Source organism: Nerophis ophidion, linkage group LG17, assembly GCF_033978795.1.
Source record: "Nerophis ophidion isolate RoL-2023_Sa linkage group LG17, RoL_Noph_v1.0, whole genome shotgun sequence".
NCBI lineage: Eukaryota > Metazoa > Chordata > Actinopteri > Syngnathiformes > Syngnathidae > Nerophis > Nerophis ophidion.
This window is the reverse complement of record NC_084627.1, coordinates 29,874,298-29,899,346: the sequence shown is the minus strand read 5'-3', so window position 1 is coordinate 29,899,346 and position 25,049 is coordinate 29,874,298. Positions and strand designations below refer to the sequence as shown.

At 40.9% G+C, this 25,049-nt stretch overlaps 1 protein-coding gene across 1 annotated transcript in view; it reads right to left on the bottom strand.

The window, feature by feature from the left end:
- Positions 1–4,125: 4,125 nt before the first annotated feature.
- LOC133536314 (sorting nexin-18-like) overlaps positions 4,126–25,049 on the bottom strand; it is a 39,617-nt gene continuing 18,693 nt past the window's right edge. The window contains exon 4 of the mRNA XM_061876742.1: positions 4,126–5,336. Coding sequence (XP_061732726.1) covers positions 5,110–5,336 — 227 coding nt within the window. The 3' untranslated portion in view covers positions 4,126–5,109. The remainder of the gene's footprint in view (positions 5,337–25,049) is intronic.

Below are 25,049 nucleotides of genomic sequence, written 5' to 3'. Positions count from 1 at the left end.
CATGAGCGGAGCTTGCGTCCTCCTGCTGCTGCGTGGGTTCCCTCAGAAACACTGGCGGTCACCACACCCGTGGCCACACCCTTCCGACTTTCAGATACCATATAATCTCACTAAAACACCAGTAACACATTAAGCAGATAAGAGATTTTCCAGAATTGTCCTAGTAAATGTGTCTAATAACATCTGAATCGCTCCCACTGCACTCGCCTATTTTTTTTTTTTTTTTTTAACTTTTTATTTTTATTTTATTTTTCTAGTCCTTCACTGTTATTATCCTCATCCACAAATCTTTCATCCTCGCTCAAATTATTGGGGAAATTGTCGCTTTCTCGGTCCGAATTGCTCTAGCTGCTGGTGGCTATGATTGTAAACAATGTGAGGATGTGAGGAGCTCTACAACCAGTGACGTCACGCGCACATCGTCTGCTACTTCCGGTACAGGCAAGGCTTTTTTATTAGTGACCAAAAGTTGCAAACTTTATCGCCGATGTTCTCTACTAAATCCTTTCAGCAAAAATAGGGCAATATCGCAAAATGATCAAGTATGACACAGAATGGACCTGCTATCCCCGTTTAAATAAGAAAATCTAATTTCAGTAGGCCTTTAATGTTAACAATTTGTGATTTATGATCGTTTGTGATGGCACCATAGTGACGTGGGTGTGTGTGTGTGTGTAGGCAGAGCAGTGCATTCAGGACAGTTCAGTTTGTTTTGGCTTGTTGATAAAGAGAAAGTTGATCCATCAACCCCTTGTTATGTTAAAACTTAGTGTACCACATTCACTATTATATGATATTTTGGCGAAGCTGGAACCTATTATTCATATATACATACAAACTTTTCAATTTAAGTACCCTATGCAAGAACCAATTAAACCAAGCCGTACAATATTTTGTCTGTAAAATTACATTTACAGTAGAACTTTGATTTACAAACTCAATTGGTACCAAGTCAAATGCTCTTAAGGGGTCTACAGTAGGCTTTGTGTGGCCCTAAACAAGATTTTGTGTCCCCATTTTGTTATTTAATATTACTTGTTTAGTTTTTTTATGACTCTTAAAGGCCTACTGAAACCCACTACTACCCACGACGCAATGATGAAATATTAACATTGCAACACATGCCAATACGGCCTTTTTAGTTTACTAAATTGCAATTTTAAATTTCCCGGGAGTTTCGTCTTGAAAACGTCGTATAATGATGACGTGTACGCAAGACGTCACGTGTTTTTAGGAAATATGAGCGCTGCACACACACACAGCTAAATGTCGTCTGCTTTAACGGCATAATTATACAGTATTTTGGAGAACTGTCTTGCTGAATCTTTTTCTATTTGTTCAATTAATATTGGAGAAGTCAAAGTAGCAAGATGGAGTTGGGAAGCTTTAGCCTTTAGCCACACAAACACACGGGGATTCCTTGTTTAAAATTCCTGGAGGTGAAAATTTACTATGGATCAGAGCGCGGTCAAGAGAACATGAAACACGACGGAATGTCAACCTGCAGGTTTCGGTGAGAAAATTGTGGTTAAAAAGTCGCTTCTTACCGGAGAAAAGCTGAGCTTGCCCTGTCCACACCTGCCGTCGACTCCCATGAGACACTGTGCCTCAAGACACCCGTGGACGTACACCTCCGACTATCAGGTACTATTTAACTCACTAAAACACTAGCAACACAATAGAAAGATAAGGGATTACCAGAATTATCCTACTAAATGTGTCTAAAAACATCGGAATCTGTCCCAATGCAATAGCGTTTTTTTTTTTTTAACTTCTATTTTTTTATTTTATTTTTTTTTCTAGTCCGTCGCTATCAATATCCTCAAACACAAATCTTTCATCCTCGCTTAAATTAATGGGGAAATTGTCGTTTTCTCGGTCCGAATAGCACTTTTTGTTGGAGGCTCCCATTATAAACAATGTGAATATGTGAGGAGCCCCCACACGTGTGACGTCATCGTCTGCGACTTATGGTAGAGGCAGGGCTTTTCTCTTAACACCAAAAGTTGCGAACTTTATCGTGGATGTTGTTTTCTAAATCCTTTCAGCAAAAATATGGCAATATCGCGAAATGATCAAGTATGACACATAGAATGGACCTGCTATCTCCGTTTAAATAAGAAAATCTCATTTCAGTAGGCCTTTAAAGCACTTACCCTACACTAACAACCACACAAGTTAATTTTTTTGGGTTGGTTAAATTTTACAAAACAATTTTGACAAATTTAACATATGGAAGCCAGAATGTAAGTTTCAATAATCATACACGGTGTCATTATTCACTTGAACATGATTGTAAATCTGTCAAGTAGGTTCATCTTTAGAGGGAAAAAATTATCATCAAACATTATAATTAATATTAGTTTGTCTACTGGAGGTTTAGACGTTCTCACTCTAAAAAAGATTGCTTAAACACACCACAATTTTTTGCTATGAGATGTCTGGCTTTCTCCCACGTCCAAAATACATGCACATGGGAATATGTAGCGGTAGAAAAAATAGATGGATGGGTGGAGATGCAAAAGTGAAACTTCAGCATAACTTTGTTCAATGCGTCCACAAATAAATGTATTATATATTTACTTTTCTTCTGTCACCTTTTCCGGGTTAACAAATGTTTGCACACTCTGTGTGAATGCAGGGCTGTTAAGCAATTTATTTGCAACAAATGGTCAACAAGTGAGTGTATATTTGACCTGGTTCTACAGGCTGCTTTCTTTGGTTATGTATATGTTTCTGAAAAGCAAGATGTTGATTATAAACAGTAAACTGATTAATAATGGAACATTGTTAAAGGCAGGAAAACTGAAAGGAAGCAGGTCGGAGGAAGCGGCAGGGCTAAATAATAAAGAAACTGTCATCTGACCTACTGTGAATGCTGGTGTCAGGTATCAGCCACTGGAAACACTATCAGATATTTCCTTTGGAGCATATACAACACAATCATATAAAAGCTGACATGAAATCACCTTATTTTTTGGACTATATGTCGCAGTTTTTTTCATAGTTGGCCAGGGGTGCGACCTATACTCAGGAGCGACTTATGTGTGAAATTAGTAGCACATTACCGTAAAATATCAAAGAATATTATTTAGCAAATAATATTATTTAGCTCCTTCACGTAAGAGACTAGATGTATAAGATTAATGGGATTTATGGATTAGGAGTGACAGATTGTTTGGTACAGGTATAGCATGTTCTATATGTTATTGTTATTTGAATGACCCTTACCATAATATGTTAGGTTAACATAGCAGGCACCTTCTCAGTTGGTTATTTATGCCTTATATAACGTACACTTATTCAGCCTGATGTTAACTATTCTTTATTTATTTTAAATTGCTTTTCAAATGTCTATTCTTGGTGTTGGGTTTTATCAAATACATTTCCCCCAAAAATGCGACTTATACTCCAGTGCGACTTGTATATGTTTTTTTCCTTCTTTATTATACAGTTGCGACTTATACTCCGAAGCGACTTATACTCCGAAAAATACGGTGTATGAAATTTTAAAATAAAAAAAGCTAGACATACAGCAAGATAAACAACAGTAAAGTAGATATATGTGTTTTATATAGATGTATATATATATATATATATATATATATATATATATATATATAAATGTATATATATATATATATACATGTATATATATATACACACATATATATATATATATATATATATATATATATACATATATACACACACATATATATATATATATATATATATATATATATATATATATATACATATATACATATATACACATATATATATATATATATGTGTGTGTGTGCATGTATGTATATATGTATGTATGTATATATATTTATATATATATATATATATAGATATATGTATGTGTATATATATATATATATATATATATATAGATAGATATATGTATGTGTGTATATATATATATATATATATATATATATATATATATATATATATATATATATATATATATATATATATATATATATATATGAAAATGTGTGCGTTTTCCTTAAGACTAACACAGTTGAATATGTTCTACAGTATATCCATATATTTGCAGAAATACTGCCTGGACACTTACCGTGCGCATGCTAGGAACAACTACACTTGCCCTTTAAACAAAACATCAATGGGTTTATTCATAGCATTGTGAAAATAACAATATTCAACAAAACTAAAGTGAGAAGCATCAATAATAATATCAGTTATTTAGAACAAACGGAATATTTTACTGAAACATTGCAATGAAAAACTTACACTAGGGGTGTCCAAAGTGGAGTGTTAGTGTCCCTTGGCATATGCTGAATATGACATTAATTAATTATCAATAATAAATATTAGATATTCACTTAGACCTATTTACCTCGCCACCTACAACACAAACGCTATGATATCAATGTTTCCTTCACAGCTACGCTTAACATATATTGGCTTGGTTTTAGCATCTTTAATGTACAAAATAATTATTTAATTTTTCAGTTTTCGGTCTTGGCTGGTAGAAGTTTGGACACCCCTGACTTACACCGAATGGATGAGACACTCTGTTAAAATGGTTCTTATTCAGATCTATGATGTTCATTAAAGTTGTAGAGCTGCTTCTTAACACAACATACAAATAACCATCATTTCCATTCTGTTCTTCCTGCTGGAGTCAACCCCATGTTCAGTTTTTTCACAAGTTCTTAGCAGAGCAGAAGTTGAAATTTTAACAAAAGTTAGAAACAATTTTGAAACTTTTTTTGTAGTTTTTGCGTCATTCTCCAAACAATCAATTGGTGAGCAAGATGTAGAATGAACACTTATTCAGTCATTAGATTGATGAATGCTTAATGAATACAACGTAAAGGCTGAAACCCATCCATAGAGCCCCACCCATTATATTAATTTCTAGTCTTGCTGAGTTGTGTAATGCACTGCGAGCATTGAGAAAATCACATTTGTTCTAATGTCTCCACATGTACATGCCTTATTTAATAATGTTTTTCCCATTATAATCCATGTCAAAAGTCTCTACGTGCGGTCAATGATGCTCCATTTCCGCAGGATGAGCTCATCCGTCACCCCATCTGCTCTCCAGTCTATTCCACCGCTCTCATTTTACTGCTCGCTGTCATACCTCTGGAGCGCATCCTCCAGCTTGGCAGTGATTTTTTGGAAGAATCCGATCTGCTGTCGTAGGTGGTGCTGCATCTGCCCTCTGAAATCTCTGACCCGCGTGCGGTGGAAATGCTGGATCTCGGCCAATGTGGCGCATGAGATGATGTTGCAGCGGTCGTGGAGCTCGCCCCCCAGCGTGGGACAATCTCTCACCTTGGTCAGCGCACCTTGGACAGGAAGGAGAATGATGTTATTTTCATCCGGAGGGCAAAACACCACTTTTTGATTTGGACAGTACATTAAAATTGGTACAATTTGGGATGCATGTATAAGTATAATCGTGTTTGTCTGTGTTAGAAGGGAGCGACAAAAATTGTATTCTCATGAAAAAACTCATGATACTGGCATTAGCAACAAAAGTGGAAACACATGACTGAATGATTGAAAGAATGTTGACAAGTACAATCCACACTGTTGTTTATCACTCTCTTTACCCTCTATTCTTAGACTCTGACTTTATAATTTAAGATCACATGTTTTCTTATTGGTACCTGTTTTTGTGTATTTTGGATCTATGTAAGTCCCGAAAATTTGAAATCAAACCATGGAGGCGTAGCGGAGATATTTATAAAGCAATGTTGCCCTCCTTCATACTTCCTCCAAACAAGCCCCATTTGTAACGTCTGCGGATATCTCCATATGTGGTAATGTTTAGCCCAAAGAGCTTTGCCCGAGTCTGCCATTGTAGTCCGACATTGTCGTTAATAAGTTCCTTCTCTTTCTCTATCCTCTTTTTGTGGAGCAGACAAGCTCACACATGCACATGCATCATCAGCTGTTGCTATTTCAAATACAAAGTAGCGTTTAGTTGTAACTTTTATCTATCAGTAGATTCAATATGAAAGTGCTAAAAACTACAACATGGCTGACTAGGAGCAGATGCAATCGATGTGGAGGCACATAAATATGACCGCTCACAACACACCGCATTTTGAAAACATAATGTATGCAGAATTACAATTACTATTACATGTTATGTAGAACACAAGTAAATGTTTGAAATGTGGGAAAAAAATCATATTATCACCCCTTTAAGGGGCTATCCATCCATCCATCTTCTTCCGCTCATCCAATGTCAGGTCACGGCGGCAGTAGAGCCCAGACTTCCCTCTCCCCAGCCACTTCGTTCAGATCCCAAAGCGTTCCCAGGCCAGCCGGGAGACAAAGTCTTCCCAACGTGTCCTGGGTCTTCCCCGTGGCCTCCTACCGGTCGGAAGTTCCCTAAACACTTCCCGAGGGAGGCGTTTGGGTGGCATCCTGATCAGATGCCCGAACCATCTCATGCAGCGGCTTTACTTTGAGCTCCTTCCGGATGGCAGAGCTTCTCACCCTTTCTCTAAGGGAGTGTCCCGCCACCCGGCGGAGGAAATTACTTCCGGCTGCTTGTACCCGTAATCTTGTCCTTTCGGTCATAACCCAAAGCTCATGACCATAGGTGAGGATGGGAACGCATATCGACCGGTAAATAGAGCGCTTTGCCTTACGGCCAGCTCCTTCCTCAAAACAATGGATCGATACAGTGTCCGCATTACTGAAGACATCACACCACACATCGATCTCACAATCCATTCTTCTCTCACTCGTGAACAAGACTCCTCCACTTGCGGCAGGGTCTCCTCCCTAACCCGGAGATGGCACTCCACCCTTTTCCGGGCGAGAACCATGGACTTGGTGCTAATTCTCATTCCAGTCACTTCACACTCGGCTGTGAACCGATCCAGTCAGAGCTTAAGATCCTGGTCAGATGAAGCCATCAGGACCACATCATATGCAAAAAGCAGAGACCTAATCCTGCAGCCACCAAACCGGGTCACCTCAACGCCCCTGACTGCGCCTAGAAATTCTGTCCATAAAAGTTATGAACAGAATCTGTGACAAAGGGCAGCCCTGTCGGAGTCCAACCCTCACTGGTCAGTGTCCGATTAACTGCTGGCAATGTGGACCAAGCTCTAACACTGATCGTACAGGGAGCGGACCGCCACAATCAGACAGTTCGATACCCCATACTCTCTGAGCAGTCCCCACAGGACTTCCAGGGGGACATGGCGGAATGCCTTGTCCAAGTCCACAAAGTACATGTAGACTGGTTGGGCAAACTCCCATGCACCCTCAAGGACCCTGCCTAGAGTTCTTCCTGAATCCGAGGGTCGACTATCCGCTGTAGCCTCCTCTCCAGTACAACTGAATAGACCTTACCGTGAAGGCTGAGGAGTGGGATCCCACGATAGTAGGAGAGCCCACCACATATTCCCCAGGAACTACTTCCTCATAGGAAGACGTCTTGGTGGGATTAAGGAGGTCATCAAAATATTCCCTCCACCAATCCACAACATCCACAGTCGAGGTCAGCAGAACACCATCCTCACCATACACGGTGTTGACAGTGCACTGCTTCCCCTTCCTGAGGTGGCGGATGGTGGTCCAGAATCCCTTCGAAGGCGTCCAGAAGTTGTTTTCCATGGCTTCCCTGAACTCCTTCCATGTCAGAGTTTTTGCCTCCAGGACCCCTGAAGCCGCACACGCTTTGCCTGTCAGCACCTGTCCGCTGCCTCGGGAGTCCTATGAGCCAAAAGAACCCAATGGGACTCTTTCTTCAGCTTGACGGCATCCCTCACCGCTAGTGTCCACCAGCAGGTTCTTGAATTACCGCCACGACAGGCACCAACTACCTTGCGGACCCAGCTTCAATCAGCCACCTCGACAATAGAGGTGCAGAACATGGTCCACACGGACTCAATGTCCAACACCTCCCATGTGATATGTTCAAAGTTCTTCCGGATCAAAGTTCTTCCGGAGGTGGGAATTGAAACTCTCTCTGAGAGGAGACTCTGCTAAACGTTCCCAGCAGACCCTTACAATGTGTTTGGGCCTGCCAAGTGTGTCCGGCATCCTCCCCCACCATCGCAGCCAACTAACCACCAGGTGGTGATTGGTAGAAAGCTCCGCCCTTCTCTTCACCCGAGTGTCTAAAACATGAGGCCGCAAATCCAATGACACAACTACAAAGTCGATCATGGAATTGCGGCCTAAGGTGTCCTGGTGCCAAGTGCACATAAGGACACCCTTATGTTTGAAAATGGTGTTTGTTATGGACAATCTGTTATGAGCACAAAAGTCCATTAGCAAAACACCAGTCGGGTTCAGATCCGGGCTGCCATTCTTCCCAATCACGCCTCTCCAGGTTTCACTCGGGGGAGCACTTTCCAGTACTCCCTAAAAGGGTGGGTACTCTGAATTAGGGCTGGGCGATATAGCCTTTTTTTTATATCTCAAATTTTTAGGCCATATCGATATATATCTCGATATTTTACCTTAGCTTTGAATTAACACTTGATACATATAATCACAGCAGTATGATGATTGTATGTTTCTACATTAAAACATTCTTCTTCATACTGCATTAATATATGCTAATTTTAAACTTTCATGCAGAAAAGGAAATCACAACTAAGTCAATTGACCAAAAGTGTATTTATTCAACAGTTATTAAGCAGTGGCACAAAAATTCATGTCATTTCCAAAACAGAAAGTGCAAGATTGTCAGAGAAATTTTAAGTTTCAAATAAAAATTAGCTGCATAATAGGAAATCAAATAGTGTTCATCCTTCGCTATGTGGTAGGTTACTACAGGCGTTATTAAATTCAATTTATTTCATACGGTATTGATGTGGAAAAGTTTGCCTTGGCTTTTTGATGGTGTGGGCGTGTGGCACCGAACGGACATGTTGATATGCGAAGTAAGCGCTCTTCACTCTCTAGCAGGTGACTTCAAATGATATATAGATAGATAGATAGATAGATAGATAGATAGATAGATAGATAGATAGATAGATAGATAGATAGATAGATAGATAGATAGATAGATAGATAGATAGATAGATAGATAGATAGATAGATAGATAGATAGATGGATAGATAGATAGATAGATAGATAGATAGTACTTTATTTTTTACTTCAGTATCTAGCAATCAATCAATCAATATTTACTTATATAGCCCTAAATCACTAGTGTCTCAAAGGGCTGCACAAACCACAACACAAATAACTACGACATCCTCGGTAGGCCCACATAAGGGCAAGGAAAACTCACACCCAGTGGGACGTCGGTGACAATGATGACCGAGTGGGACGTCGGTGACAATGATGACTATGAGAACCTTGGAGAGGACGAAAGCAATGGATGTCGAGCGGGTCTAACATGATACTGTGAAAGTTCAATCCATAATGGATCCAACACAGCCACGAGAGTCCAGTCCAAAGCGGATCCAACACAGCAGCGAGAGTCCCATTCACAGCGGAGCCAGCAGGAAACCATCCCAAGCGGAGGCGGATCAGCAGCGCAGAGATGACCCCAGCCGATACACAGGCAAGCAGTACATGGCCACCGGATCGGACCCCCTCCACAAGGGAGAGTGGGACATAGGAGAAAAAGAAAAGAAACGGCAGATCAACTGGTCTAAAAAGGGAGTCTATCTAAAGGCTAGAGTATACAAATTAGTTTTAAGGTGAGACTTAAATGCTTCTACTAAGGTGGCATCTCGAACTGTTCCCGGGAGGGCATTCCAGAGTACTGGAGCCCGAAATGAAAACGCCCTATAGCCCGCAGACTTTTTTGGGGCTTTGGGAATCACTAATAAGCCGGAGTCCTTTGAACGCAGATTTCTTGCCGGGACATATGGTACAATACAATCGGCAAGATAGGATGGAGCTAGACCGCGTAATATTTTATACGTAAGTCGTAAAAAATTAAAGTCACATCTTAAGTGCACAGGAAGCCAGTGCAGGTGAGCCATTATAGGCGTAATGTGATCAAACTTTCTTGTTCTTGTCAAAAGTCTATAGCAGCCGCATTTTGTACCAACTGTAATCTTTTAATGCTAGACATGGGGAGACCCGAATATAATACGTTACAGTAATTTCACGCCGATAATATAATTATAATGGGGGACTTTAATATCCATATATTACGGCGTGGCGCAGTGGGGGAGTGGCCGTGCGCAACCCGAGGGTCACTGGTTCAAATCCCACCTAGAACCAACCTCGTCACGTCCGTTGTGTAATGAGCAAGACACTTCACCCTTGCTCCTGATGGGTGCTGGTTGGCGCCTTGCATGGCAGCTCCCTCCATCAGTGTGTGAATGTGTGTGTGAATGGGTAAATGTGGAAGTAGTGTCAAAGCGCTTTGAGTACTTTGAAGGTAGAAAAGCGCTATACAAGTACAACCCATTTATCATTTATATGAATACCCCATTGGACCCACCGTGCGTGGCGCTCCAGACTATAATTGATAGCTGTGGTCTTACACAAATAATAAATGAACCGACGCATCGCAGCGGTAATACGATAGACCTAGTGCTTGTCAGAGGTATCACCGTCTCCAAAGTTATGATACTCCCATATACTAAAGTAATGTCCGATCATTACCTTATAAAATTCGAAGTTCAGACTCATGTTCGGCAAGCTAATAATAATAATAACTGCTATAGCAGCCGCAACATTAATGCTGCCACAACGACGACTCTTGCGGACCTACTGCCCTCGGTAATGGCACCGTTCCCAAAGTATGTGGGCTCTATTGATAACCTCACTAACAACTTTAACAACGCCCTGCGCGAAACCATTGATAGTATAGCACCGCTGAAGTTAAAAAAGGCTCCAAAAAGGCGTACGCCATGGTTTACTGAAGAAACTAGAGCTCAGAAATGATTATGTAGAAAGCTGGAACGCAAATGGCGCACGACTAAACTTGAGGTGCACCATCAAGCATGGAGTGATAGTTTAATAACTTATAAACGCATGCTTACCTTAGCTAAAACTAATTATTACTCAAATCTCATCCGCATTAATAAAAACGATCCAAAATTTTTGTTTAGTACAATAGCATCGCTAACCCAACAAGGGACTCCTTCCAGTAGCTCCACCCATTCGGCAGATGACTTTAGGAAGTTCTTTAATAAGAAAATTGAACTTATTAGAAAGGAGATTAAAGACAATGCGTCCCAGCTACAACGGGGTTATAGTAACACAGATACGATTGTATATACGGCGGATACTGCAAATATCCAAAATAGTTTCTCTCGTTTTGATGAAATAACATTAGAAGGATTGTTACAACGTGTAAATGGAATAAAACAAACAACATGTTTACTTGACCCACTTCCTGGGAAACTTATCAAGGAGCTTTTTGTATTATTAGGTCCATCAGTGCTAAATATTATAAACTTATCACTTTCCTCGGGCACTGTTCCCGTTGCATTCAAAAAAGCGGTTATTCATCCTCTCTTTAAAAGACCTAACCTCGATCCTGACCTCATGGTAAACTACCGACCGGTGTCTCACCTTCCCTTTATTTCGAAAATCCTCGAAAAAATTGTTGCAAAGCAGCTAAATGAGCACTTAGCGTTTAACAATCTATGTGAAACCTTTCAATCCGGTTTCAGGGCAAATCACTCGACTGAGACAGCCCTCGCAAAACTGACTAATGATCTATTGCTAACGATGGACTCTGATGCGTCATCTATGTTGCTGCTCCTCGATCTTAGCGCTGCATTCGATACCGTCGATCATAATATTTTATTAGAGCGTATCAAAATACGAATTGGTATGTCATACTCAGCCCTGTCATGGTTTAACTCTTATCTTACTGATAGGATGCAGTGCGTCTCCTATAACAGTGTGACCTCGGACTATGTTAAGGTAACGTGTGGAGTTCCCCAGGGTTCGGTCCTTGGCCCTGTACTCTTCAGCATCTACATGCTGCCGCTAGGTGACGTCATACGCAAATACGGTATTAGCTTTCACTGTTATGCTGATGACACCCAACTTTACATGCCCCTAAAGCTGACCAACACGCCGGACTGTAGTCAGTTGGAAGCGTGTCTTAATGAAATTAAACAATGGATGTCCGCTAACTTTTTGCAACTTAATGCCAAAAAAACGGAAATGCTGATTATCGGTCCTGCTAGACACCGACCTCTATTTAATAATACAACTTTAACATTTGACAACCAAATAATAAAACAAGGTGACTCTGTAAAAAATCTGGGTATTATCTTCGACCCTACTCTCTCCTTTGAGTCACACATTAAAAGCGTTACTAAAACGGCCTTCTTTCATCTCCGTAATATCGCTAAAATTCGCTCCATTTTGTCCACTAAAGACGCCGAGATCATTATCCATGCGTTTGTTACGTCTCGTCTCGATTACTGTAACGTATTATTTTCGGGTCTCCCCATGTCTAGCATTAAAAGATTACAGTTGGTACAAAATGCGGCTGCTAGACTTTTGACAAGAACAAGAAAGTTTGACCATATTACGCCTGTACTGGCTCACCTGCACTGGCTTCCTGTGCACTTAAGATGTGACTTTAAGGTTTTACTACTTACGTATAAAATACTACACGGTCTAGCTCCAGCCTATCTTGCCGATTGTATTGTACCGTATGTCCCGGCAAGAAATCTGCGTTCAAAAGACTCCGGCTTATTAGTGATTCCTAGAGCTCAAAAAAAGTCTGCGGGCTATAGAGCGTTTTCCGTTCGGGCTCCAGTACTCTGGAATGCCCTCCCGGTAACAGTTTGAGATGCTACCTCAGTAGAAGCATTTAAGTCTCATCTTAAAACTCATCTGTATACTCTAGCCTTTAAATAGACCTCCTTTTTAGACCAGTTGATCTGCCGCTTCTTTTCTTTCTCCTATGTCCCCCCCTCCCTTGTGGAGGGGGTCCGGTCCGATGACCATGGATGAAGTACTGACTGTCCAGACTCGAGACCCAGGATGGACCGCTCGTCGGGACCCAGGATGGACCGCTCGCCTGTATCGGTTGGGGACATCTCTACGCTGCTGATCCGCTTGAGATGGTTTCCTGTGGACGGGACTCTCACTGCTGTCTTGGAGCCACTATGGATTGAACTTTCACAGTATCATGTTAGACCCGCTCGACATCCATTGCTTTCGGTCCCCTAGAGGGGGGGGGTTGCCCACATCTGAGGTCCTCTCCAAGGTTTCTCATAGTCAGCATTGTCACTGGCGTCCCACTGAATGTGAATTCTCCCTGCCCACTGGGTGTGAGTTTTCCTTGCCCTTTTGTGGGTTCTTCCGAGGATGTTGTAGTCGTAATGATTTGCGCAGTCCTTTGAGACATTTGTGATTTGGGGCTATATAAATAAACATTGATTGATTGATTGATTGAATCGAGGCGAGACGTAACAAACGCATGGATAATGATATCAGCGTCTTTAGTGGACAGAATGGAGCGAATTTTAGCGATATTACGGAGACAAAAGAAGGCCGTTTAAGTAACGCTTTTAATGTGTGGCTCAAAGGAGAGAGTTGGGTCGAAGATAATACCCAGATTCTTTACCGAGTCGCCTTGTTTACCTGTTTGGTTGTCAAATGTTAAAGTTGTATTATTAAATAGAGGTCGGTGTCTAGCAGGACCGATAATCAGCATTTCCGTTTTTTGGCGTTGAGTTGCAAAAAGTTAGCGGACATCCATTGTTTAATTTCATTAAGACACGCCTCCAGCTGACTACAATCCGGCGTGTTGGTCAGCTTTAGGGGCATGTAGAGTTGGGTGTCATCAGCATAACAGTGAAAGCTAACACCGTATTTGCGTATAATGTCACCTAGCGGCAGCATGTAGATGCTGAAGAGTGCAGGGCCAAGGACCGAAGCCTGGGGAACTCCACACGTTACCTTAACGTAGTCCGAGGTCACATTGTTATGGGAGATGCACTGCATCTTATCAGTAAGATAAGAGTTAAACCAAGACAGGGCTAAGTCTGACATACCAATTCGTCTTTTGATACGTTCTAATAAAATATTATGATCGACAGTATCGAAAGCAGCGCTAAGATCGAGAAGCAGCAACATTGATGACGCATCAGAATCCATCGTTAGCAATAGATCATTAGTCATTTTTGCAAGGGCTGTCTCCGTAAAGTGATTTGCCCTGAAACCGTATTGAAAGTTTTCACATAGATTGTTAGACGCTAAGTGTTCATTTAATTGCTCCGCAACAACTTTTTCGAGGATTTTTGAAATAAAGGGAAGGTGAGACACCGATCGGTAGTTTACCATGAGGTCAGGATCGAGGTTAGGTCTTTTAAGGAGAGGATGAATAACCGCTTTTTTGAATGCTAGGGGAACAGTGCCAGAGGAAAGTGATAAGTTTATAATATTTAGCACTGATGGACCTAATAATACAAAGAGCTCCTTGATAAGTTACCCAGCAAGAGGGTCAAGTAAACATGTTGTTTGTTTTATTCCATTTACACGTTGTAACAATTCCTCTAATGTTATTTCCTCAAAACGAGAGAAACTATTTTGGAGGGCAGTATCCGCCGTATATGCAATCATATCTGTGTTAATAGAACCCAGTTGTAGCTTGGACGCATTGACTTTAATCTCCTTTCTAATGACTTCACTTTTCTTATTAAAGAATTGCATAAAGTCATCAGCTGAGTGGGTAAAGCTACTGGAAGGGGTCCCCTGTTGGGTTAGCGATGCTACCATACTAAACAAAAATTTAGGATCATTTTTATTACGGTGGATGAGACAAAGTATGTAAGCATGCTAAAGGTAAGCATGCTTACCTTTAGCTAAGGTAAGCATGCGTTTATAAGTTATTAAACTATCACTCCATGCTTGTTGGTGCACCTCAAGTTTAGTCGTGCGCCATTTGCGTTCCCGCTTTCTACATAATAATTTCTGAGCTCTAGTTTCTTCTGTAAACCACGGGGTACGCTTTTTTGTAGCCTTTTTTAACTTTAGCGGTGCTATGTTATCAATGGTTTCGCGCAGGGCGTCGTTAAAGTTGTTAGTGAGGTTATCAATAGAGCCCACATACTTTGGGAATGGTGCCATTACCGAGGGCAGTAGGTCAGCAATAGTTGTTGTTGTGGCCGTATTAATGTTGCAGCTGCTATAGCAGTTATTATTATTATTAGTTTGAAGAACAAGCGTCTGAACCTTTTATAAGGTAATGCTCAAATTTTATAAGGTAATGATCGGACAATACTTTAGTATACGGGAGTATCGTAACTTTGGAAACGGTGATACCCGTGACAAGCACGAGGTCTATCGTATTACCATTGCGATGCGTGGGTTCATTTATTATTTGTGCAAGACCACAGCTATCAATTATAATCTGGAGCGCTACGCACGGTGGATATTAAAGTCCCCCATTATAATTATATTATCGGTGTGCGTCACTAAATCGGCAACGAACTCTGAGAATTCATTGATAAAGTCCGAATAGGGCCCTGGGGGGCGGTAGATAACAGCCAGGTGTAGAGGCAGCGGTGTGACAGACCTCATAGTAAGCACCTCAAACGATTTATATTTATTATTTATGTTAGGACTAAGGTTAAAGTTTTTGTTGTATATTAGTACGACCCCCCCACCCCTTTTAAGGGGACGGGCAATACGCGCATGTGTAAAGTTAGGAAGACATGCCTCATTTAGCGCAAAAAAGTCGTCTGGTTTAAGCCAGGTTTCGCTGAGACCGATGACGTTAAGATTGTTGTCTCTGATGATATCATTAACTAACAACGTTTTGGGAGACAATGATCTTATGTTTAAAAAAACTATATTATAGGTAGTGTGCTGTTTTAGGGATTTTTTGATCAAGTTATCCGTAGTGGCAATATTAATAATGTTGTGTTTATTATGCCCAGTGCATTTAGTATAATTACGACCATATCTAGGAATTGATACGACGGGAATTTTCCGATTGTTTGTTTGTTGCTTGTATAAACTGAACGTATCATGGTTTGCCACCTCAGTAGAACGCATGTCTAACTCTGAAACAATCAAAGCAGAAAAAACTTGTTCTAATTTAAGTGACTCCTTACCCAGACCAGTAGTCTCGCATCTTCCATTTAAATCCGGCTTCAGGATGGAGGGAAGTGGTGTTCTGTGGGGATTAGCCTTTAGCTTTGTTTTTAGCCCCGCTCGGCATCCGCGTTTCCGATCACACCGCTGGCGTCTCCTCCGTAGGCGGCCCAAGCTGGTACTATACTCCGCTGCTTCACAGGCCGCTAGATGTATCCGCCGAAGTATTCCCGTGCTAGTTAGCAGGTCTAGCAAGCACGCGTCTATCAGTCCAAAACAGCCCGATCTGTCCACATTCAGAAGTGTCTGGCGGTCGTAAGTGATCACAGAGTGACCACGATGTGAGCCAGCCATGAAGTTTGCAGAATTGTCCGGTATTTCTGCCAAATGTTCCATCTTTAGCAAGAGCTCCGCGATGTTGCAGCCCGTCAGGGCCCCGCCATCTTGAAGTAGAGTTCCTTCAGGAAAATTAAAAATGCTACATATTAGCCATAATGCTACTTTTTGTAGCAAGGCTTGTGCCGCATGCTTGACTTATTACGGTTGTCTGTTCGACATATTCCCACTAGAAGCCAAACCATCGCCAGACTATGGACCCCCTGCTGTTTTTTTTAGGAATTAATTATTCCTTCATTCGTTCGCACCGTCTTTTTTTCGTATTACCACTCGCACGGCTTCGCTAGCATTACAGCTAACGTTACCAAAGCTGCTACCTCTCTGCTCCGCGAGTGCGTATACGTATGTTATGTATGACGTGACAGTATGTGACCTATGTAAGAAGGTGCGCTTACTGCCTGTGAGAAGGAGAGACAGGAAAGAGCAAGGAGAGCATGCAGTGTCATTCCCGCAGCTAAAAGCAACTGCGTGAGAATGTATACTCGAATATCACGATATGGTCATTTTCTATATCGCACAGAGACAAACCCGTGATATATCGAGTATATCGATATATACTACTCTGAACTGCTGTTTGGTGCGTCAGCACAAACAACAGTCAGGACCCGTCCCCCCAACCGAAGGCACAGGGAAGTTACCCTCTCGTCCACCGGGTTGAACTCCAACGTGCAGGCTTTGCACCCCAGCCCGTCGCCTCTCACTGCGTACAGCGCCAGTGTGGAAGAGAGTCCAGTCCCTCTCGAGAGAACTGGTTCCACAGCCCTTGCCGTGCGTCGAAGTGATATCCAGCCGGAACTTCTTACAAACCCCGTTTCCATATGAGTTGGGAAATTGTGTAAGATGTAAATATAAACGGAATACAATGATTTGCAAATCATTTTCAACCCATATTCAGTTGAATATGCTACAAAGACAACATATTTGATGTTCAAACTGATAAACATTTTTATTTTGCAAATAATCATAAACTTTAGAATTTGATGCCAGTAACACGTGACAAAGAAGTTGGAAAAGATGGCAATGAATACTGATAAAGTTGAAGAATGCTCATCAAACACTTATTTGGACATCCCACAGGTGTGCAGGCTAATTGGGGACAGGTGGGTGCCATGATTGGGTATAAAAACAGCTTCCCAAAAAATGCTCAGTCTTTCACAAGAAAGGATGGGGCGAGGTATACCCCTTTGTCCACAACGGCGTGAGCAAATAGTCAAACAGTTTAAGAACAACCTTTCTCAAAATGCAATTGCAAGAAATTTAGGGATTTCAACATCTACGGTCCATAATATCATCAAAAGGTTCAGAGAATCTGGAGAAATCACTCCACATAAGCTGCATGGCCGGAAATCAACATTGAATGACCATGACCTTCGATCCCTCAGACGGCCCTGTATGAAAAACCGACATCAATCTGGGCTCAGGAAAACCTCAGAAAACCACTGTCACTAAATACAGTTTGTCGCTACATCTGTAAGTGCAAGTTAAAGCTCTACCATGCAAAGCGAAAGCCATTTATCAACAACACCCAGAAACGCCGCCAGCTTTGCTGGGCCTAAGCTCATCTAAGATGGACTGATGCAAAGTGGAAAAGTGTTCTGTGGTTTGACGAGTCCACATTTAAATTTTTGGGGGGAAATTCTGGACGTTGTGTCCTCCGGATCAAAGAGGTAAAGAACCATCCGGATTGTTCTAGGCACAAAGATGCAAAGCCAGCATCTGTGATGGTATGGGGTGTATTAGTGGCCAAGGCATGGGTAACTTACATATCTGTGAAGGCACCATAAATGCTGAAAGGTACATACAGGTTTTGGAGCAACATATGTTGCTGTCCAAGCAACGTTATCATGGATGCCCCTGCTTATTTCAGCAAGAAAATGCCAAGCTAGGTGTTACAACAGTGTGGCTTTGTAGTAAAAGAGTGCGGGTACTAGACTGGTCTGCCTGCAGTCCAAACCTGTCTCTGATCGAAAATGTGTGGCGCATTATGAAGCGTAAAATACGACAGCGGAGACCCCGGACTGTTGAACGACTGAAGCTCTACATAAAACAAGAATGGGAAAAGATTCCACTTTCAAAGTTTCAACAATTAATTTCCTCAGTTCCCAACGTTTATTGAGTGTTGTTAAAAGAAAAGGTGATGTAACACAGTGGTTAACATGCCCTTTCCCAACTACTTTGGCATGTGTTGCAGCCATTAAATTCTAAGTTAATTATTATTTGGAAAAAAAAATCAAGTTTATGAGTTTGAACATCAAATATCTTGTATTTGTAGTGCATTCAATTGAATATGGGTTGAAAAGGATTTGCAAATCATTGTATTCCGTTTATATTTACATATAACACAATTTCCCAACTCATATGAAAACAGGGTTTGTACTTCGCGCACTAGCTCAGGCTCCCCCCCAGCGAGGTGACATTCTACGTCCCAAGAGCTAGCTTATGTAGCCGAGGATGGAACCGGCAAGTGCCCTGCATTCGGCTGCCGCCCCGCTCACATTGCACCCGACCTCTATGGCCTCTTTGGGCTGTGAACGACCTGGCCACATGGAGAGAGGCCCGGCCACCAGGCGCTCACCATCGTGCCCCAACTCCTGGCCTGGCTCCAGAGATGGGCCCCGGTGACCCGCGTCCGGGCAAGGGAAAAGTGTTGTATTTCCTTTAAACAAAATAAATTGATGTGTTTTGGTTTCCGCGTTTTTTTAGTGATGTTTGTTTTTTTATATATATATATATACAATCAAATCCACTTTATAGCACAATTCAAAAAAACAATAGACGTTTCACAAAGTGGTGCATAGACGTTGAGGCATACAGAACAGGCCAAAAAGTTTGGACACACCTTCTCATTCAATGCATTTTTTTTACTGTCATGACTATTTACATTGTAGATTGTCACTGAAGGAATCAGAACTATGACTGAACACATGTGGAGTTATGTACTTAACAAAAAAGGTGAAATATCTGAAAACTTGTTTTATATTCTAGTTTCTTATAAATAGCCACCCTTTGCTCTGATTACTGTTTTTCATACTCTTGGCATTCTCTCAATAAACTTCAAGAGGTAGTCACCTGAAATGGTTTTCACGTCACAGGTGTCATAGTTTTGATGCCTTCAGTGACCATCTACAATGTAAAAAGTCATGAAAACAAAGAAAACGCATTGAAATGAGAAGATGTGTCCAAACTTTTGGCCTGTACTGTACATACTCGGAGAGTCAATAATATAAAACCTCCATCCATCCATTTTCTACTGCTTTCTTCCCTTCGGGGTCGCGGGGGGCGCTGGAGCCTATCTCAGCTACAATCGGGCGGAAGGCGGGGTAAACCCTGGACAAGTCGCCACCTCATCGCAGTAATATAAAACATTTAACTATAAAATAATAAATACATAAAATACATCAGAGGAAAATAATATTTAACTAAAATCTCACAACTCTTATGCTGTTTTAAAAACCAAAGAGTAAAAATGTGTTTTAAGACGTGATTTAAAACTCATTAAAGAGGGAGCCGTCTGAATAACAATAAGGATATTGTTCCAAAGTTTTGGAGCCACAACAGAAAATGCAAGATGGATTTTAAACAGGTTTTTGGTATGACAAGAAGAAACTGATCAGCTGACCTCAGAAAACTCATAGGGGTGTACATTTTTAAAATGTATGAAATTGTGGTGCTAACCCGTTAAGAGATTTAAAAACAAACAACAATATTCTAAAATGAATTCTAAAATGAACTAGGACCCATTGAAGGGATGCTAAAATGGGAGTAATGTGTTCAAGTGCCAGTTAAAAGGCGTGCAGCAGCATTTTGGACTAACTACAATCGAGCGATTAAAGCCTGGTTCATTCCAACGTCAAGGGAGTTGCAGTAGTCCAAGTGTGATGAAATAAAAGCATAGATTACCCGCTCCAAGTCTATAAAAGAAAAAACGGATAAAATTTTTGCTAAATGTCTTAGCTCAGTGGTCCCCAACGGCTCGATTGGTACTCGATTGGTACCGGGCCGCAGAAGAATTGTTTATTATTATTATTTATTTATTTTTTTTTTTTTTTTATCAAATCAACATAAAAAACACAAGATACACTTACAATTAGTGCACCAACCCAAAAAAACCTCATGACTAAACAAACAAACAACAACAACAAAAAAACGCCGGGCCGCAGGACAAATTATCACGCGTTGACCGGTCCGCAGCTACAAAAAGGTTGGGGACCACTGTCTTAGATGATAAAAACTAGATCGTACAACGGAGGTAATCCCCTGTTCCAATTTAAAATCATTGTCAAACTTACAAACCCCGTTTCCATATGAGTTGAGAAATTGTGTTAGATGTAAATATAAACGGAATAAAGTGATTTGCAAATCATTTCCAACCCACATTCAGTTGAATATGCTACAAAGACAACATATTTGATGTTCAATCTGATAAACTTTTTTTTTTGCAAATAATCATTAACTTTAGAATTTGATGCCAGCAACACGTGACAAAGAAGTTGGGAAAAGTGGCAATAAATACTGATAAAGTTGAGGAATGCTCATCATACACTTATTTGGAACAACCCACAGGTGTGCAGGCTAATTGGGAACAGGTGGGTGCCATGATTGGGTATAAAAACAGCTTCCCAAAAAATGGTCAGTCTTTCACATTGTCATTGTCATGTCATTTGCCGTCATGCCCTAAAAATTGTCATTGTCATTGCCGTCGCGTCAGTTGCTGCGGTTGCAGTGGTTAAATTTGAGCCCTGCATAAACTAATATCATCATAAATGACGTTCTGTAAAATTTGAATGCAAAAAAAATATTTATTTGAAAAATATTTCTACTCTTCTATCTTTGTCACATCCAAGAAATACGTTTTAAGACTGCTACGAGTCTGTTAAACAAAACTCCCCACAAAGACGCTCCCTTCGACAAAGAATGACCAACTTTCTGCCTACTAAACAGCAACTGGCTATGAAACAACAAAACTGTTTGCGAGCATAACATGGATATTTCCAGCCCTGATGCAAATTTAGCAGCAGAAAGGGCTAAATTTGCATCAAGTTAAACAGATCTGTAATTACAAAAAAACTCTCGCCAGAAGTTAGATAAACTGAAGCTTTGACAAAGATTGGAAATAGATTCCAAGTACAAATATATCTATTTATCACGAGGCCATTAAGAAGCTATGTTACAGAAAGGAATACCTTGCCAATAACAAGATCTGATTGGTCAGTTACAGCTCATGTTATTCTATTCTGTGAAATGTCTTTTATGTTGCACGATTGCAACAAGAAAAAAATTCTAGTTTGTGAACCGGTTCTCAAACACTGGCAATAAAAACTATTCTGATTCTGATTCTGATTCTGATTCTGATTCTGAGCTTGTTAAGCTAGCTAAACAGACGTGCCCATGAAACTTCTCTGTCTCTTCAAAGAAATGAAGAACAGACTTTCTTCCTTACCCACTGCTGAGTAATGTCAATGTCTGGTGACTCAAATTTTGAGGGAAGCAGAACATTTGGAGCAAAGATGAAGAATGGAAAATTAAGAGGAACTACATTGAAGTTCTAACTTTGACACAGAGACCTTTGTGAGCGAAACAACTGAGGTATACTTTTCTCATTCTAATACACGCACACACACACACCGGCACACACACGCACGCAGACACACACACGCACACATACACACACACACACACACACAAACCATGTCTACACAAAATAATGAAATAAACTTGGACTTTGCACCTCTGGCTGCCAAGGCGATTAGCGGCCGGTAATCTGAACTGTGTTCTTTGTACTATTGGCTGGTGGGAAACGTCTCTATCTCTTCTCTGCAAACTCGAGTACCAACAGGAAGGAGAGAAAGAGGTAGAGGGAAAAAGAGGAGGAGGGGAAAACTAATCCAGATACTGCTCTATTTTGCATTCCTGCTGTCCCAGGGAAACATAGGACAAAAGGCCCTGGAATCTGGGCTCATTCAAATCAGATGTTAGTCTTTGGACCTGAGGGATGATACTGTACAGCTACATTTAGGTCAGCAGGGTTTTACACTGGCCCTTTTTGCAATATTGCGCTGCATGGAAAAAAAACTGCCAAATGCAAACATTTCATGTTACTTTTTGTCATGACTACACCACCCATTATTAGTTGTAGTTGCAGATTCTGCATTTTGCTGATGAGCTGATCGGTGCTACTGTAAAACCAAACGTTTTATAAGAAAGCAAAACTTGATATTTGTAAAAGTCTCTCTTTGTAACTCAATCAAAAACATGTTTGGGCCTGAGATAATCAGTTTTCATATCTGCTATGGAGGGTTTAGCAAAAGGTGTTGGGGAAGAGAGACAATTTGCTGGATATTTAGCAGCATAACTGGAAAACTGTGAAACCGATTTCTGTGAATCATTGGAACAGGTTCTAATGCTGGCCAAGAAATTGTTTGAGTGGATTTAACTATCATTCGCAGCGTCACAGTGCTCAGGTTGTATCCCATGTGAACTATAGAGATTTGCTTAAAGTGATGGTCTACCTTACGAGAGAGTTCATGGCTGGTGCTCAATTCGTGATGCTAGGTGCTTACACACGTCACAGCTATTAACAGAATTTCAAGGTCCTTAGGAAAAATTGCTATACGTCAAGTTACTCAAAACACGATTTTTGCTTTTTAAAAATTAAATCCGCTTTGTGCAGCTAAAATGGATTGAATCAAAAAAAATATGAATGACAATAAAAACAAAAAAAGAAGCCACACAATTGTGTGCTGCATTCAAAGGATTCTTTAAATGTTGATAGCCTTTGTGTGCTATTACCACATCATCAACTTTTAAATGTAACTTCCCAGGATGCAATTCCTAAATTTGGAGATGAAAAGTCTGGTCCACACAAAACAGCTAACGAGCTTCTTCTCCCTTAGCTGGGATTACCGCTACTCCCAACTTCTGACCATTCAAATTGACCTCAGACCTCTCAAATATACAAACAGTGGTACTTCCCAATTACTTCTCTTACATTTAGTAATATGCTAGCCACTAAGCTAGATGCAAATAATTAATCTGTTTTTCTGCTGTTAATTCGTTCCGCATGCAAGTACAAAACCCAAAACCAGTGAAGTTGTCACGTTGTGTAAATCGTCAATAAAAACAGAATACAAAGATTTCCAAACTTACTTATTTGAACTTATATTCGATTGCATACACTGCACAGACCAGATATTTAATGTCTGAAATGAGAAACTGAATTTATTTTGCAAATAATCATTAACTTAGAATTTAATGGCGGCAACACACTGCAAAAAAGTTGGCACAGGGACATTTTTACCACTGTGTTAAATCTCTACTTTTAACAACACTCAGTAAACATTTGGGAACTGACAAAACCAATTTTTGAAGCCCTTCAGGTGGAATTATTTCCCATTCGTGCTTGATGTACAGCTTAACTTGTTAAAAAGTCTGTGGTCTCCGTTGTCGTATTTTACGCTTCATAATGCACCACACATTTTCAATGGGAGACAGGTCTGGACTACAGGCAGGTCGGTCTAGTACCCGCACTCTTTTACTACGAAACCACACTGTTGTCACACGAGCAGAATGTGGCTTGGCATTGTCTTGCTGAAATAAGCAGGGGCGTCCATGAAAAAGACATTGCTTGGATGGCAACATATGTTGCTCCAAAACCTGTATGTACCTTTCAGCATTAATGATGCCTTCACAAATGTGTAAGTTACCCATATCTTGGGCAATAATACCATCACAGATGATGGCTTTTGAACTTTGCACCTATGACAGTCAGGGTTATTTTCCTCTTCGGTCTGAAGGAAGCGACAGCCATAGTTTCCAAAAACAATTTGAAATGTGAACTCGTCAGACCACAGAAAACTCATTTACTTTGCATCAGTCCATCTTAGATGAGCTCGGGCCCAGCAAAAGGTTTCTGGGTGTTGTTGGCTTTCGCTTTGCATAGTAGAGACAAACTGTAGTTACTGACAGTGGTTTTCTGAAGTTTTCCTGAGCCTATGTGGTGATATCCTTTACACACTGAAGTTGTTTTTTGGTGCAGTACCAACTGAAGGATCGAAGGTCACAGGCATTCAATGTTGGTTTTCGGTCTTGCCGCTTGCGTGCAGTGATTTCTCCAGATTCTCTGAACCTTTTGACGATATTACGAACAGTAGACAGTGAAATCCCTAAGTTCCTTGCAATTGCTCGTTGAGAAAAGTTTTTCTTAAACTGTTGGACAAATTGCTTGCTTGCGCATTTGTTCACAAAGTGGTGACCCTCACCCCATCCTTGTTTGTGACTGACTGAGCATTTCATGGAAGCTGCTTTCATACCCAGTCATGGCACCCACCTGTTCCCAAATAGCCTGTTCTGAATCAGAATCAGAATCAGAATAGATTTGATTGCCATTGTTTGAGAACGGGTTCAAAAACTAGGAATTTTACTTGGTGCAATTGTGCAACATAAAACACATAACACAGAACAGAATAACATGAGCTGTAACTGAGATATCAGATCTTGTTATTGTTCATGTTCCTGATGGCCGAGGGGAAAAAACTGTTCAGGTGGCAGGAGGTGTGAGTCTGGATGGACCGTAGTCTCCTGCCTGAGGGGACAGGGAAGAATAGTTTGTGTCCAGGGTGAAAAGAGTCAGCTGTAATCTGAACCACATGCC